The 18,542-nt window shown below is 42.5% G+C and overlaps 1 protein-coding gene across 1 annotated transcript; it reads left to right on the top strand.

Annotated features, from left to right (window-relative positions):
• The first annotated feature begins 204 nt into the window (after positions 1-204).
• LOC310800300 (nucleobindin-2-like) lies at positions 205-18,444 on the top strand. Its single transcript, XM_083662878.1, has 13 exons — positions 205-323; positions 1,113-1,247; positions 1,857-1,964; positions 2,082-2,214; positions 4,492-4,595; positions 8,987-9,172; positions 9,590-9,680; positions 10,206-10,264; positions 10,420-10,512; positions 12,338-12,427; positions 12,848-13,018; positions 14,332-14,383; positions 16,640-18,444. Exons 2-13 carry the CDS (start codon positions 1,113-1,115, stop codon positions 16,747-16,749), a joined length of 1,332 nt encoding a protein of 443 aa, XP_083519004.1. The 5' UTR covers positions 205-323; the 3' UTR covers positions 16,750-18,444.
• Positions 18,445-18,542: the final 98 nt, after the last annotated feature.

The raw sequence follows: 18,542 nt of genomic DNA, 5'->3' as shown, positions 1-18,542 counted from the left end.
ACTCACTAACTCCGCCCTCCTCGGGTTTGTAAACGCCACGTACAGTTTAATCTCAACACACTGTGACTGACAGGTAGAGCGACCAATCACCTGCCAACGCGACTATTTTACAGCCAAAGTAGACTTTTTCTACCCAATAAGGGATGTCGGGGGCGGGGCGTTGCCATGGTAAACACAATCTTTGAGGTAGGTTGTGTTGTGGTCATTGGAGGCTTGTAGCGGTAGGCTACATATGACAGCTGTAAACAAGCTCAGTCTCCCTCCAGCACCTGGCGGATTACTAAACGCTCCAACTACGAGAAGAGGAACAAGAGGAGATAGAAGTGAGTGTTAAATTACTTGAATTATGTTATATTACATTATGCGAGTAATGTATGTGCTAAAGGCTTTTACCCCCCTCAGACATTTATTCTGCTTCCCACCCGACACAGTCACTCCATATCTATGAATGAGAAAGTTGCATCCTGGCATCCTCACAAAATTAGTGATGAAAAAAGGCCTTTAAATGACAACTTTGATATTTAGACTTTGTGATTTTTACAGACTGACACCAGTTTGAGCCCTCCTCTCTGTTCTTTGAAACATGTCATCTTCCTCACTAAGTTTAGTAATGAAACAAGTGGACTTTAAATGATAACTTTGATAGTTTCCCATGGATGAGACACAGACTGTCAAGTTTTTCAGGTATGACAGAGACCAGGGAAAGGAATGCTTTCAAAACTAGCATGATGTCGGTGGTAAATGAACACATTGGCTTTATCAACACGTGTGTTGCACAGTGTTTGCTTTTGAGATTAAGGTTAATGCGTGTAATCTTGTCTCTGTTTTGACTTGTACCCCTGTTGCAAGCTTTGGGAAATGGAGGTTGTTGTTTGTAGCAAAGATAAAACACCCACACATGCTGTATTGGAGAGTCAACACTTTGGTCATGAGAACTGTTTCCGCTTTAAACAGGTGCATACAAGTCAAGCTATGGTCTGGGTCCCAGTTCCATTCATGAAAAGTTGTAGGCCTACACTATTTTTTGCAGCATTTTCTAGATTTAGCAAATACTTTCTGAAACCCCATAAAACTGTTGATTTGAGTGTTTCTTCCTTTGTTTTTCGGCCCAGATGTGGAGGGGTAAAGCCTGGGGCCATGTGCTGGTTATGCTGAGCCTGCGCCTGTGCGTCCTGTCGGTCCCAATCGGTGTGGAGAAGCCCAAAGCTGCTGTTCCAGAGGCCAAGCTGGAGCCACCACAGAGTACGGTGAGTTGTAGCTACAGTAATTACACCAGACACCTCCCAGCTAATTACACCAGACACCTCCCAGCTAATTACACCAGACACCTCCCAGTCATCTAAATAAGGGTGGGCCAGTAAATAAATATGTTTAGGCTTATGTGGTGTCTCAGACAGGGCAGTGGTCTGTTTCAGACAGAGAGCAGACATGCTCAAGATTCAAGATATTTATTGTCACTCCGGTTTACAAGTACGCACGTGTGAAATTCTTATGCTGGGGGGCTCCGTTACAAGACATAGGCAGGTACATAGTCACAACAATACTTATGTATGCAAATAAGGCAATAAGGCACACAGTAGATAGGGCTAAGACAGTGTATGGACATAAGGCAAACAGTAAATAAGAATGGTAATAAAGTAGAGATAGTAAGTAATAAAATAGAATAAATAATAATAAATTAAAGCAAAATGCAATGTCTGTCATTAAGGATGAGAAGATATAAGAAGAAGAACGCTACCATGTTGTCCAAGATGTCACAATTCATTGGAAAGTGGAAGCCACCTAAAAGGCCAGGCCAGATGTCAAATGTCTTCCTCTCTTTGCTGACAGCTGACAGCTTTGGTTTTGTGCTTCAGGACACTGGACTGCACTATGACCGCTACCTCAGGGAAGTGGTCGACTTCCTGGAGAAAGACGTCCACTTCAGAGACAAGCTCCACAACGCCAACATAGAAGACATCAAGGTCAGCTACAGCGGCATACTAGCTCAACAGCCTGTCATATCTGTCCGTTTTCACAAAAGCCTGTCATTGACTTGGACACTTTGTGCTGAAGTGTTTAAATGGTTTGTCTGCTTGCAGAAAGGAAAGCTTTCCAAAGAGCTGGACTTTGTCAGCCACCATGTGCGGACCAAGCTGGACGAGCTGAAGAGGCAGGAGCTGAACAGGCTGCGGATGCTCATCAAAGCCAAACACGACATACAGGGAGGGAACGGTATGAAACCCCGACTGTGAGAAAGTTCACAAAAGCACGCAAATCCAAAAAAGGTGAAAACCTAGGTGCTGAACAGAGGCACAAGTCTCAACATTAAAACCTAGGTGCTGAACAGAGGCACAAGTCTCAACATTAAAACCTAGGTGCTGAACAGAGGCACAAGTCTCAACATTAAAACCTAGGTGCTGAACAGAGGCACAAGTCTCAACATTAAAACCTAGGTGCTGAACAGAGGCACAAGTCTCAACATTAAAACCTAGGTGCTGAACAGAGGCACAAGTCTCAACATTAAAACCTAGGTGCTGAACAGAGGCACAAGTCTAAACGTTAAAACCTAGGTGCTGAACAGAGGCACAAGTCTCAACATTAAAACCTAGGTGCTGAACAGAGGTACAAGTCTCAACATTAAAACCTAGGTGCTGAACAGAGACACAAGTCTAAACATTAAAACCTAGGTGCTGAACAGAGGCACAAGTCTAAACGTTAAAACCTAGGTGCTGAACAGAGGTACAAGTCAAAAATAGAGTCCGCACACTACAAATTGCTCAGATATGGTAGCCTATCTATACCACCATGTGATGTTTCAGCCGCGAGCTCTTCCTTAGTCGAAGCCTGGACTGGTCTGTCTGCAGAGGTGTTGCTGACGTGTCGCTGACAAACTACTGCTTGTTGAAGTTGCACAATGTTGCACTATACGCTCAAAGTTGAGTGATGACATTCTTCAAATTAAGCAAGTGACTCGTGGATACAGGAATATGATGCAATTCACCACCAACTTCAACAGACACTGACTATACTGTATACATCAGGGGTAGGCAACCTTTTTGCTATGAAGTGCCATTTCCAAATTTGCTTGTCAATCAGTGTGCCCGAGGTTTATTAGATGGAGGACCTGACATTGTCTTTCGCGCCAACATTTTCATCTGCTCTCTGCTACTTTGGCATGTATGGAATGCAAGGAGGCTTATCAATCAGAGGCAGAGTAGTGTGGGTCACTACCGTAAATATCCTAAATAACAGGCCGTGCAACTGCAAATGACTGTGAAATAGGTCATGTGGCAGGCATTTCAACATTTCTCAGCAAATCTCAATTGCACACTTATTGCTTCTGTGTGCTGCTGTGCCACTGGTTAACCCTTCGCGTGCCAGAGGTGGCACCCGTGCAATAGGTTGCTGACCCCTGGTATACATGCTATAATAGAACATACTAGCCTGGGTAAACCCAGCCTTCAATGTGACGTCACAGGCTCTGCCTGTATTGTAAGTTTCTTCTTTGTGACTGATAGCACATAGAGGTCACGTGGAGGCTGGGTTCACCCAGGCTCACTTTTCCCCACCGCGCTGGCCAGCAGGCCCGGCGGGGTCAGAAGATGGCAAAGTAAGGACACTCACTCAGTCACTCACTCATGGATGTTTAGTGAAGGGGGCGGGGCTAGGGAAGAGGGGATGTAGCTAGGGATAGGAAACTAGCCATAAGGCTGAATGGCTACACCATTGCACCGTGGTTGTGGTGTTTGTGCTTATTAATAATAGCGGAAACAGAAACGTCAGAGACAAAGAGACCGTTTACACCTGGCATTAACATGCGTTTTCTGTCATCAGATTGCAATCAGATTGTGCTTGTCCACTTGAAAGTACAGGTGTAAACGCCCCCAAGACACATTGAAGAGGGCCAAACCACCTCCAGAGGTGGTCAGGGATGCATTGTGCACATCTGCATACAGCAACTATATGCGGATTGAGAGGACACCCATTTTGGATGATCAGATTGCAATCAGATTGCAATCTGATCACCCAAAACACATGTTAACGCCAGGTGTAAATGAAATCAGGCTAATGTGGTCAAGCAGTATCTGATTGCAATCTGATGACGCATGCAGAAAAGGCATGGTAGTGCCAGGTGTAAATGGTCTCATTGTGTAAGATTGTGGTGCAATTTGAACAGAGTGTGTCGAAACATTCAGGGAGACTGGAGGGAAAACGAAATACACACATGGAAATCCCTCGCGCACATGCTCAGGAATACCACATTTTCCCTTTGCCAAAGTCAATTTGAGCTGAACTCAAAGCCAACAAAGTTGCGCAACTTGTCTTTGCAGTGTGTCAGTCTTGCATCAAAGCACTCATGAGCTGTTTGTTTCTTTGTAAATGACACAGCCAGTCCGCAAATGTTTAGTGGATTTGATCTAAGATGCAAAAAGACATCAATGTCTTCTTTCATGTTTCTTTTAGCCCTACGCAGCTGAATAACACTTTCTGTCGTTCCCCTCCGTGCAGGCATGGCACTGGATCACCACGCCCTGCTGAGACAGTTTGAGCACCTCAACCACACAAACCCACACACCTTCGAGGTGGAGGACCTGGACAACCTCATCAAGTCGGTATGGGCTGTTCACTAATAAACCACTAGGGGCCATATCTTACGCTCAGGGCAAGGGCAAGGGCAAGCGTTATCTTTGCTAGCATAATGGGACGGAAAGGACGTTTATTTCGGTGTCGCTTTGTCAGATGCCCTCTCGTTTCCCCACAGGGTGGCGTTTGAATTGTGCTGCTTAAATGTTCATCCCCGCCCACTTGGGAGGCTGGCTGAATTACAAGCGCACCTAGAAACACACACACACACACACACACACACACACACACACACACACAGGCTGCAACGGATCACAGCTGACCCGTACCAGCCTCCACGGTTCGGCACGCATGTGAACCGTGGATTAATTGCAAGTTTAACCATCAGATGTGTTAAAGAGCAACACACACACACACACACACACACACACACAGGGTCTCTTAGATTTGTTGAGCAGCAGCAGTGGATCCTCACTTCTACAAAAGATAACAATGATAACAGTGAAAATTCACCATGTGGCAATGTTTTTCCAAGACAAACAAATACAAAGTGTGCTACCTCCACTGACTGTATATCATGACATAATGTATAAGGGCCATCCAAAAAAAAAAAAAAAATGGCATTGAAACAAAGAGCAAAAGCTGGTCCCAGAACCAAAATTAGCCCTGGCTCCCATTATCATCAAAGATTGTAGGTGAAAAACGGAGGGAAGTGTGATTTTTTTTTATTTTTTTTTATGACTGGTTTGAGAAGATAAACGGAGGTGTTCTGGCTTCAAGGCACATTAACTGTTCAAATAGCATGCATGGCTGAACATTTGTCCCAACATGCCACGTTTAAGGCAGCCTCATATGGTGCAACATCTGATGCTCAGTTATTGCAGATTACTGTAGATATTTGGTCGTTTTACAAATAATGTATTTTGCATTATTGTCGCATAATTAACTAATTCACAAAGAAGAAAGTGACGTCTGGAGAAAAGTACATACAGTATGCTTTGGTAACCATTATAAAAGGTGATTGAAGGTTCTTGAAGACATGTTTTATGGTCCTTATACATATGTCACAGTAAAGAACACCCTGTCTGGTATTATTGCTATAATTAGAACCAATAGCCTATAGAGCAGGGCTTTTCAAAGTGGGAGGCGGGCCTCTCCAGGGGAGGCTCAGTGAATGGAAGTGAAAAAATATGACATTAGTTAATTAGTTATCCAAAGGAGATCTCATAGAATGTGTGATTTGGTTAAAGAGATAGTTCAGACATACAGTAGTTTTGTGACAGTTTTTCCCCACACTTTCCCAGAGTCACAAACAAATAAATGCCTTCAAACAGACTTTTCTTTTTATGTATTTGGTATAGTCTGAAGTATGTCAAACAGCAATATCAGGCTATCCTGGCTCAATTGTTGAGTGCTATGGCATCAAATAACATAATCATGATTATTATAATCTAGGAATTGAGCGAGGAGGGGTGTCTTTTTTTAAGATTTGTCTGCGGGGAGGCCCACAGTCCCAGACTTTGAAAAGCTCTGCTCTAGCGGATTACAGGTGTCAGAGAGAGAAGACCATGCTCCTGTTTCCCGGCTCGTTGTTGTGATTCTGCTCACTCTCATGTCAGCATCATTAACCAATCTGGACTTTTTTCACTTTTAGATGTAATTACATGGAGGCATTGAAGCGTTCACAACTTTTGGTCCTTTGTTGGAGAAGGCTGGCTTGCTTGAGGTACATTGTCAGTTTGGACAACAGAGCTACAGGAGATTGCCTGTAAACTAACCTGGGAAAACCTCCACAACAGCCATGTCTGCTCAATGGTGGTTCCCATCCTTGCACAACCAGTGTTTGCATGTGCTTTTAGGAGTGCATGTCAATATTGACCCTATTTTGGGTTTGTTTGCCTTAGAATTGCTTGGTGACATGTAAATGTGCTGCTAAATACTTGTGTGCTTTGTCTCATTACAAGCTTAGCATCAGAAAACTATAACAATAATAACAACTACACATTAGCATCAGAAAACTATAACAATAATAACAACTACACATTAAAACTATAACAATAATAACAACTACACATTAGCATCAGAAAACTATAACAATAATAACAACTACACATTAGCAATGTCTCATTTTGTGCAGCAGGTACATTTCTGCGGGACTTTAGTAGAGCCCGACCGATACTGGATTTTTGAGGCCGATGCCGATACGGATATTAGGGAGTAAAAAAATTCCTATAGCGATATATCGGCCGATATTCTTATAAATATACACATTATTTTTTGCAATGATCCCTCAAATATCAAACACTTGACAAAGATATGACTTGACATGACTTGAGATATGTAATGTAGGCAGGATATTTTACAGCTTATCAATAAACTTTGTTTGTCCAAAATGACATCAATGCAATGAAACGGTAAACTTCACTGGGAATTTAATAATTATAAATAACTAGAAATAGAAAAACACAAATAGAACAAATATAAAATCTAACTTGAGTTAAGAAAAAAATCAAATGTACACAACATGCTATCTATATTAAAAAAAAAATACAAAATAAAAAAATATCTGCAATATTGGCCAACATATCGGCCGATACAGATACTGTATATCGTTATCGGCCAATATCGGCCGATAATATCGGCGGACCGATATATTGGTCGGGCTCTAGACTTTAGAATGAATAAGTACCTGTATGTTCTAATCAGAACCATCCCAAGCAAGGCAATGTTATGAGACTCAAAAGTGATCGCCAGTTACAGACCAGATGGCAGCCATCCACTTTGTCATAATTAAGTTTTTTCAAAACCGCCAACAACGTCAATTGTCAACATCTGCTTTTGTCAGTTGAGGGGGATGCATGCGTGCTGGGAAGACTAATCGTGCGTTCCTTTATCGCAAAATAACTGGGTTGTTGAGGCTAAATGACATCACATCCGTTTTGTTAGCGTTCCATTTTCAGAAAACTTGAGCTGGGAAGTTCACTGTTCATTGGTCAGATCCAGTCGCTAGCCAGGCTAGCCATTGTTAGCAATAACAATTGACAACATGGCATTTCGCGGCATTTTGCGCATACAAACACTGCAGCCTCATGTCCACACAGATATAAGTTAGGCAGTGCTGTGTGTACAGCTGATTTAATGAGACACAAACAAAACAGAAGTGCTAAACAATATTACTACGATTACTACTACTGTTGTTGCGCGGTGCAGCCATCTTGGATTTTTGAGGTTGGGGCGGCTGAGGCTCCTACGAGTTTGGAATGGGAAATACCAGCTCTGATGACGTCACCGTCCACCTCATGACCTTTGAAGTCGTAAGATTACCAGTCCCCAGTTATAAAGGAATGCACGACAAAACGATGCCGGTCTAGCCGGTAACCATCTTAAATCACCTGGGGGCGCATTCATGAGATCCAAGGACTGAAAGTACTAATCCAGAATCCCTGGTCAGATCACATTCCAAATGAATGACAGGCTGTCCTAGAAAGGCAAACGGCAGGGTTTCAATTCCTTCTCAACAAAAGTTTGACCCACTTCTCTACCAAGTTCAACTATTCTCATGATGGGACAGGGGATACAACGTTTCATTACCCAGGCAGTTACTGCGGTTTGGCTTTGCAGAGCAGAATAAAGGTATAAGTAGGGTCTGATGATCAGTATCCATAAGACATCCATAAAGCCTGAACTAACCATAAAGAGCATGGTGTTGCATTATGATATTATCTCATCTCTCCTGGCTCAGCTGTGAATTGAAATTCACTCAGCTGAGCAGTACAGATGGCTTTAACCCAGGGGCTCTCAAAGTGCGGCCCGCGGACCAATTGCAGCCCTCAGGAACGTTTCTGGTGGCCCGCGATGAGTTAGGTGACATGATGTTATTTGGTCCGATTCTAGGTTTACTGTCTTTCAGAGGCTGTAGTGGGCTCATCATTTTTAAAGCCAGAGTGAAGATCCTGCTATCATGAAACTAGAAGAAGCTTGTTGGGAAGGTGGCTAAATAACACTCTAAAGGGGGAAAAAACATTTTCAAATGGGTCCTCTTTTTTCACAGCCATCTTGGCGCATGTTAGAACATCTACAAATGGACAAATAGGATATTATTTCTCCTCTAGAAAACACAACATACATTTGTCACATGATTCACAATTGGCATGACGTTTAGTCTAGTCGCTATAGGCGATTAAAGAAAAGATTTGATTTGGAATTATTGTGGGGACCCACCCCCAATGGTGGGTCCCTAAATTGGCCCTCAGGTCATCAACGCTTTGATAACCCCTGCTTTAACCTCTCCAGGGCACAAGATGGGTGGGTTCATGCTTTTTACGAGAACTCTCCTAGGAGAACAGTCTAAAAAACTCTCCATTCTAACTTTGTTTTTACCTTTATTTTCTCTCTCTGTCCATCGGGCCGTGGGCTGAAGGCCAGCAGCGACCTGGAGAACTTTGACAAGGGGCGGCATGAGGAGTTCAAGAAGTACGAGATGATGAAGGAGCATGAGCGCAGGGAGCGGCTGAAGACCCTGGATGAGGAGCACCGCAAGAAGGAAGAGGAGCACTATGAGGAGATGAAGAAGAAACACGGCGAGCACCCCAAAATCCACCACCCTGTAAGACGCCTGCTGTCACTAAAGCTGCTTTCATATCAGCAGTGTTGGATAGGCATTGTGTCTGTCAGGACTGGGTTTCATTAGCTTTCAATTCAGTTCATTATTATGTCAATAGAGCAACTGCAACTAATCTTTTTAAGATAGCGTATTCATTATGTTACTGTTTAATAGAATATGGTAGCTTTCTCATGCAAGTATGAATTCTACAGTAGGTATTGGTAGTTGAATTTTGAAGTAACTCTCCTGTGTGTGTGTGTGTGTGTGTGTGTGTGTGTGTGTGTGTGTGTGTGTGTGTGTGTGTGTGTGTGTGTGTGTGTGTGTGTGTGTGTGTGTGTGTGTGTGTGTGTGTGTGCGTGTGTGTGCGTGCGTGTGCGCGCGTGCGTGTGTGTCTGTGTGTGCGTGTGTGTCCGTGTGCAGGGCAGTCAGGACCAGCTGAAGGAGGTGTGGGAGGAGTCAGACGGTTTGGACCCGGATAACTTTGACCCCAAGACCTTCTTCAAACTGCATGGTAACCACAGAGGCAAACTGCAGTACATACGAACATATTGGGATATTGGGCAGAGAACGGGGCTCTTGCACATGACTCAAATTGCCACCCCATAAATACGCCTGTAGTGTGTTCAAATAAGAACACACATTCGATCTAACCTGGTGCCATTTGCTATTATGCCCCTCGAAAGGCAAAACCATCCCTGTCGTGGTTTTCTTCTTTTTTGTAAAATAGTCAGTAGCAATCTCTAACAAAATGATATCAACATCAAATCAACATTCATCAACATTAAACGTGTTAAAGTCAGCAGGTGCTGATGCTTGTTTTCACGTTTAAATAGCCTACTTTGACTGTTGCCAGGTGTCGGAGCGCTGTCCATGGTTCTGATAACTTGCTCTATGACCTCTATTTTCCCTATATAATTGCCTAAGTAACTCATTCAAATGTCCAGCACATGTTGTAATATGCGTGGCCATGTACTAGTAGTTGCCCCGTCAAAATAGCTTGCACTGGGGCCCCTCATGACTGTGTTTTGTGTTGCAGACAATAATGGAGATGGTTACCTTGATGAGGACGAGCTGGAAGCTCTCTTCACTAAATCGGTATTTATGCCTAACTGCCCTGCTTCTACATGTGTCACACCATTTTATGTTCATGAAGACGCCTTTGAGGTACAACTTCTGTGTGTGTGTGTGTGTGTGTGTGTGTGTGTGTGTGTGTGTGTGTGTGTGTGTGTGTGTGTGTGTGTGTGTTCAAGCTGGAAAAGGTCTATAACGCTAATAATGAGGAGGACGACATGATGGAGATGGAGGAGGAGAGGCTGCGCATGAGAGAGCATGTTATGAACGAGGTGAGCCACTACAGTAAGAAAGCAGATGTCTCTCACATAGCGTGCGTGCGCATGCACACACACACGCACACACATGCACACGCACACGCGCGCGCACGCACATACACACACATTACACACACACACACACACATACACAGAGAACAATTGCATGCAATTGATCCCTATGCCAAACGTGAGGAAATGGTGGAAATGTTAGTAAAAACTACACATTTGAAGCCATAAGTCCAGGATGAAGCCAAACATCATAGAATTCATGATTTTATGCTGTAATGGCAGTGGGATTTAAAAAAAAAACAAGTTGCTACCTCTGCCAAGGAGGGTATGTTGTCCGTTTGTTTGTTACAGTAGCAAAAAGAAAGAAATAATAATAATAATAATAATAATAATAATAATAATAATAAAGAAAAAAAGAAAAAAGTGTATGTATAAGTATATATATATATATATAGGTATATGTATATATATATATAATAATAAAAAATAAAACAATGAATATAAAATGTATGAATATGCATGTATGGATTGTGTTTGTTTTGTTATTTGCTACCCACTGGTTTTTGACTGTTGTATTGTTTGTTTATTTTTTTGCTTTTTTTTGTTTTGTTGTTGTTTGTTTCTTGTATTAGGATATTTTTTTCCTTGCAATCCTTTGTTGTTTATTTGATGGCAAGTAAGGACAAGGTCCAAAATGTCTGATCATGATGATCTTATTTTAATTGTAAGAAAAGGGGGGGCTTCACATAAGCGTTTGCTTCTGCCCCAAACCTTTGGTTATTACCTAAGTGTATGCTTGGTGGTGGTGGTGGTGACCAATAAATTTTTTTCATTCATTCATTCAAAGATTACGGAAAAACGAATGGGCCGATTTTCATGAAATTGGTTAGAGGGTGTATCATGGGCCAAAGAAGAACCCATTAAATTTTGGCGTGGAAACGATCCGGGGCGGGGCCTAGGGAGGGGGCGGGGCTAGGGATAGGAAAGTCGTGAGAGAGTCAGGATTCGAGGGGTAGGTAGGGGCAGAGCCGTGTATATAGAAGAGTCGCGACATCTCCATGAACTCCAATGGACCAGTGTTTTACTCTCAAGAGTTCCCGGAAGTAAGGTTCTGGATTAAGCAGCGCTGTCGAGTTGCAGCAAAATGAACCGTTTGATGTACTTTGAAAGGGTCTGACGTTTAAAGAATCAAATTGTATTTAATCAGCTTTATTTTAGCATTCAAACGTAACGCGAGACCCCTTCCTGGCTACTCATTGGGTACTGAGTCATGCATTTTGGACCTCCGCTGACGCCACTCTCTTACTAGATTGTTCTGGGTAGGGGGAGTGGCTAGGTGTATCTGGGTCATGGGAGGGGGCGTGGTCATGAAAGGGGGCCGGGCTTGGGGGCCGTAGCTAGGGATAGGAAGGTCAGAGAGAGTTGGGGTTCGGGTGGGTAGGGGGAGTGGCTAGGTGTATCTGGGTGGTGGGAGGTGTGCATGGTCCAGAAAGGGGGCAGGGCTAGGGACAAGTAGCCGTAGCTAGGGATAGGAAGGTCAGAGAGAGTTGGGGTTCGGGTGGGTAGGGGGAGTAGCTAGGTGTATCTGGGTGGTGGGAGGTGTGCGTGGTCCAGAAAGGGGGCAGGGCTAGGGAAAAGTAGCCGTAGCTAGGGATAGGAAGGTCAGAGAGAGTTGAGTAGGGGCAGTGGACTGGAGTATTAGCGGAGGTCTGCACCCTCCGAGTGCACTTCTAGTTATGTTATGTGAAATTGTTTCCAATGGGAAAATTGCATGTAATTCTCATGCCAAACATGAGAGAATGGCTCAAACTGGTGTCTTGATGTTCAGGTGGACAAAGATAAAGACAGACTGGTGTCAATAGATGAGTTCCTGGCGTCCACTCAGCAGAAGGAGTTCACAGAGACAGAGGACTGGGAGGTAAGAGCCAGGAGGTCAGGACATTTCTGATACATGGAGAAGGAAAAGTCTGGAGAGCTACTGATTCCTCTCTCCATCATCTCCTTCCAAACAGCATTTTCGGTGAAACAAAAATGTAAACATCTGTTTTCCTAGACTGCCTTGATGTTAGCCAAGTTGACTTTTTCATATTTGGTTGCCTTTGCTGTCATCAAACTAAGCACATCTTCAACTCTTCAGATTTCAATGTATGGCACAATTGATGGTATGATTTGAAAGCTTACAATCTGCACTTTTATAATCTGGTCAGCTGAAAAATGACCATGGCCTACTTGTTACCCAAAACACCAATCCCTGTCACATAGTTTTTAGAAAAATGCTTTACCAAATAAAGTTATTATTAGTTATCATTCTTATCCTATTCCCCCCCTACCTCTGCAGACTCTGGACCAAAACCCATTATACACGGAGGAGGAGCTGAAGCAGTTTGAGGAGCACCTGGCCCAGGAGGAGGACAACCTGAAGGAGAAGACGAGCGATCTGCAGAAACAGAGGGAGGAGCTGGAGAGGCAGCAGGAGCAGCTGGATGCACAGAAGAAGCAGCTGCAGCAGGTAGGCCAACAGACACAGAAGGTTATTTATCACCTCCGGTAAACGAGTTCGCTGGAGGTTTGTTTTATTAATGGATTTGCACGAAACTTGGGAGAAAAGCAGATCATGGGCCAACTTAGACAGGAGTAACTTTCGACGCCAACTGGCCAAAAGTGGGCGTGGCATTGGCCGTGGCCAATCGCAGAAAAGGCACTTAACTTCCTAACTTGATTCACGCAATGCCATGAAACTTTGCAGAAAGGTTGGCAGAGGTATGCACTCTACCGAGTGCTGTCTAGTTTGTTTAAAACAGGTCAGGGACGTTGGGAAGTTATGTCACTGTCCTTTGGAATTAAAATGTTATCCTTCATAATTTAGCAAAGTGTTAATATCCATCTGCAGGCACGTGCCTGCCATCTGGACACATGCAATAGATATACGACCAGACTAAAAAGAATAATACTAACATTCACATTCATATTATAGTTCACAGATTGATATGTATAACTTACAGATATTGTTGGTGTGTAAACCATTTGTTTACTTGTAATAGCACAGTTGGGCCATACCCATTCATAAATATTCAACGGCTGTAGACAGGAAATTCGAGATTCGCTATTGTGCAGTATCTCTGATGCAAAAAATTGTCTAAAGCAGGGGTGCCCAACCAGTCGATCGCGGTCTACTGGTTGACCGCGGACTGACCCCAGGTCGATCGCGTCAAAATCGATTATTAATTTTTTTTTTATTAATTAATTAAATAATCAAATAAAATATAATGGAAGTACATGCAGTTGTTTATTTTAATTATGGATCATAATACAATGCAATTCCAAATGCACTTTTATTTTAAAAGTAGCCACACAGTGAGAAAAAAGAAATCATGTATTAGGGGAAAAAAAGTGATGCAACGATTTAAGATGCATCGAGATGCATCGATAATCGTAATCGAATTATCTCGTAGCCCTCTGAATCGTAATCGAATCGAATCGTGAGGCCAGTGAAGATTCACAGCCCTAATGTCAAGTGGTTGTGGGACAACGAGAAAGTGTTGTGAGGTTAGTTACTGCAGGCTGGAAACGATGTGTGTGCGTTTGCGATGTTGAAACTGGACTGGTAGATCTCGGGAGGCTGGCTACTTGAAAAGTACCGTAGATCTTGGTTGGGCACCCCTGGTCTAAAGCAAAGCATAACAAAGTTTACTAATACTTTTTGTGATGACACAAAGGACTTTGATACTTTTCAAATGGCAGCTTTTCCATCTGAATCCTGGAGTAGAGGTTCTCACTTATTTGGTGACCTTCTAATATCCCATCCTTCATTTCTCTCCTCAGGCAGCAGAACACATGGACGAGATAAAAGCTCGAAACCCTCAAGCGCCCAAAGGTTAGTACTAATTTGCAAAGATGATTTTTGCCATTAAAAAATAAAATCTCAACCTTTATTTATCCAAGCAAACGTGATAAGCACACAGTAAGCACTAACAGTCTGCCTCACACTCACACAGTTGCACCATATTCACACCAGAGAATTGCTCGGTACAAAATACAACCACAGTCCTCTTCTTCTGTGGGCAATTGACCCACAGAAGTGGCCCAAGGGCCTTGCTTAATGGCTCTTCAGCAATGGTTGCTGAGGGGGAAGGTGCAGCGTTTCTCCGTTTCCATCTCATCCATGTTAGTCCAGGATTTGAACCAGCGGCAGCTTGACCAGACACCTTAATGTTCATGTTGATCTCAGGATGATGTCATTCGGGATGCTGTTGATGCTATGAATCTCTCAAATTATTGGGGAAAATGGGAAGGTCAAGTTTACTGTATTATCCCAGATAGGGAATTTGTGTTTTCAAGGTGCAAAAGTACACAAAGCAGTGCATTCTTTCCTATTTCTCCACACCCTGGTCTTGGTCTTGGCATCTTAACAAAGACACAAATCAGGCCAAAGGACAAGATGCTCTGGGACATTCACGACTGCTGCATTTTAGTAGTCGTGAACTACTCCCAAAAAGTAGTTGACTAGTCGAATAATCGCGGAAGATATATCTTCGTTTTTTTTCAACATTTTTATTGGGGTTTTCCAATAACAAACATTTATAAAACAAAAAGTATATATCGTCTTGACAGCAAACACAGTGAAACATCAAATGAATAGGCAGTTAAATACAAACATAGTAGTTACAACAGAGGTTACAAAGTTCATAAATCTTGAGTCACATGGGATACTCCACTTTACAAACTTATTTCAGTTGCCCTGCCCCCCAGTCTTTGGCTTCATTGATAATTACCAACAGTTTGTTTCAGAAACTCCATGAAGCTCCCCCAGATGATCTCAAATACGTCCAACTTTCCTTTAGTAATATAAGTTAGTTTTTCCATAGCCACACATGATGGCAGATCCTTGATATACTTGGTTTGTTCACATTTTTTCCATCCTAGCTATTGCTCGCTTAGCTTGTAAAAAACACAAGTCTATTAGAGCACGAACACTCCTAGAAACAAAACCATCTGGATGAACCACTAGGACGCACAACTTGGGCAAACAAGGGACCTCCAGCTCGGTTATCTGGCCAACCATTTGAAGAACCTCCTTCCAAAAACGTTTGACCACACAGTGCATTCCCTAAAGCAGTAGAAGAGTGTTCCTTTAGCAATGTTACATTTGAAGCATGTGTCTGGCAAGTTGGGGTTGAAGTGATGTAATTTTGATGGTGTTATATGTTCTCAAAATCCAGTTGTATTGAAGCAGCTTGAGCCGTGTGTAACTGTTAATTGTTTGTTTGAGCCTTCAGGCAAACTTCGGACCATTCCTCTTCCGAGATTCCCTCTTGTAAATCTAGTTTCCAGCTTTTAAGTGTATCTTCTGAGTGAAGACTTATCTACAAACATTTAAAAAAAGTTTAGCTTATTCACCGTTCATGAGCAACTGTACAGGCCAGGGGGTGAATTTGTATACAACTCAGTCTATGGCTGCAAAAAGAAGTCTGATTGTATCGAAGTCAGAGGGAAAGTAAATGACCCTACTTCTCACTATGGCGACGACGCGCGACTGCTTTCTTGCAGGGATAGCGGGAATCTTTCCTTCTCTAAATACCTTCAATTCTGTTTATTTAACATGGCTAACAACATTTTATTTTCCTTTTTCTGTGCTCGGCGATCACACATTAGATGAATTCTCAGATTGTCGTCTGCCTATACTTTTGTTCTTGTTGCTGCTGCTCGTGGCAGCCATAAGCGGGTGTAGCTTTAAATGGTTATGCATAGCGCTGGTACTGTTGTGCTACTTTAGGGGAGCAATGCTGGCTGTAGTCCACCATCGGGACGTACAGCCAAGTTTCTCTCTGAATCTTGAAGTCGTTGAACTTCATCGGATCATACATTTCTATCCATAAGTTTTTATTTAAATTGTTTATAAGTAAGTATCCTAAGTATTACTGAGAAAGGCACTATATATTATATTGAAGCCTAGCCATTATTTCTTTCCTTATCTTTATTTTATGTCTATTTTATAGCTTGTTTTCGTCCTGTCCTTATGTGTAGGAATGATTGTACATTATATTGTGGTGTCTTGTTTATGAACTCGATTGCCTTGAACTGAGGTATGAATGAAGACAGTATTTTTGATTGATTGATCTCCCTGTTGCAGATTCGGGAGCGTCCGTAGCATGGCACCCTACAGGAGAAGAGCTGCCTGTTCCACCAGGAAACGGTCAACCGCTGCCCTCCGGTCACCAGCAGCAAGTGCCACACTCTTAGCAGGCCACACACAGCTGTGTGTATGTGTGTTCGTCCTTCAATTCATCCACTTTCCTCACTTTCTATTCAAAACAAACAACACACTTGCCAAAAAGACATCTAAACAGGCAGCATTTCAGGCACATAGAGTAAGAAAATATTTTGGGGCTTCAAATTTTGTGCCAGTTCTCATCAAGCTGCATAAACAAAAGTTGAAAAGTGGAGCTGGTGGATAATCCACTCTTTGTTTCTGCCATTTTGCTCCTTTATCACAAGTAGGATTCTGTTCTCCATCGGAAGTGCTTTGGCTGGATAAGTGAATGTTTTGTTTTGTAAGCACTGTAGTTTATTGTCAGTGATGTATGGTCTCTTGGAGAAAACTGTTTGAACATTTTGTTCAGGTAACAAACCTTTAAGCCTGTGGCGCCGTGGTGTGGCCATTCGGCTTTATGGCACCACGCCCGCTCCCACCACCCACAAACCCCCTTCCCATACCTCGAACCATGACTCTTTACCACCTTCCTATCCCTAGCTACGGCCCCTTTCCCCTACCCCCCCCCCCCTCCTTGCCCCCACCACTCATATCCCCATATATGACCTTCCTATCCCTGGCTATGACCCTTATTCCCTAGCCTCACTAAACATCCATGAGTGGGTGTCCTGACCTTGCCATCTTCTGACCCCGGCGGGCCCTGCTGGCCCAGCGCTGTGGTAAAAAGAGCTGATGACTTCTGATAAAAATGAATGTCAGCAACAGTGTTCTACAGTTGATGTAATGCTGCTTGCTAATGAATGAAGTGCTCCTTACATTCTTTATGTGGTAATAGCGTTTTGGCACATTTACTTTGATATGAGAGTAAAGATAAAACCTTGTCTCATAAGTCTTCGATTTAAAGCCACTGGTTTGCATCTTTCCATTGTGTTCATCTTTACCTCTCTGTTTTGACACAAGGTTAGATAATGGTGAGATATTTATTGTCTAGCTATTGCCGCATTTTTGGAACAGATATTTGAAGAACATTGAAAAATATTTGGTTTAGAGTCAGTTTTACATTATATTATTTAAATGTTTTATTTTAATTTAATATAATTTAGCTGGTGTTAGAGTAATGATTGTATGGATTCTGAAGTGGTTGTGAATTTACAGTGTGTGTATGTGTCCAAATGTGCAACATTTTTCATGTGATGGAATATCATCGACCTATTTAATTCTCCACACAGTCTACATCACCCCAAATGAACAGAGGAATCATCCATCTGTTGACAAATGTGTTCATTATAAATTCATACAGTAGATAAGAGATGGGATGAGGATACGAAGCTGAATTACTGATCTATTTTCAAAAAGTTGGTTGTTTTTATTTATTTTCGCACAAAAACCCACACTGTTGTTCAAGGTTTTCAATGCGGACATTAAAGTGAAAGAGCTTGCACGCTTCTGTGTTTTGTTTCATTATACATACCGGCTCATGAAGTAGCCTATTCTCTATTGCACACACACAGTCATATTCAACGCACATTTGGAAATATTAAAAACTAAAAAACTAAAAGCTAAACATTAATTCATCTGTATTAAAGATAAAATTGAAGTGCTTGGATCCAAAGTGAAATATTCAGCAATTGGGGAAAAAACATGACTTCTAACAAAGTAAGAATGCAAAAAAAAAAAGATAAAAGATGATCATATGAGTCCTTTGTTGTCTAAAAGATAAGGAGGGAGCACAGAGTTGTGGACCAAGGCAGCTCAGCAGGCAAAGTACTAAACAAAATTGAGAAGGGAGCTCCTTGAATTTTACAAAAGTAGTATTTAATCC

This window comes from Poromitra crassiceps (assembly GCF_964638095.1).
Source record: "Poromitra crassiceps genome assembly, chromosome: 30".
Taxonomy (NCBI): Eukaryota; Metazoa; Chordata; class Actinopteri; order Beryciformes; family Melamphaidae; genus Poromitra; species Poromitra crassiceps.
This window is presented reverse-complemented; position numbering and strand designations above follow the sequence as displayed.

Bases quoted from the DNA above. Each gene is read 5' to 3' on its own strand.
- LOC310800300 (XM_083662878.1), top strand. From the start codon at position 1,113: ATGTGGAGGGGTAAAGCCTGGGGCCATGTGCTGGTTATGCTGAGCCTG. The intron at 4,596-8,986 runs GTATGGGCTGTT...CGTGGGCTGAAG, and splicing joins TGGACAACCTCATCAAGTCG to GCCAGCAGCGACCTGGAGAA. The intron at 13,019-14,331 runs GTAGGCCAACAG...TTCTCTCCTCAG, and splicing joins AGAAGAAGCAGCTGCAGCAG to GCAGCAGAACACATGGACGA.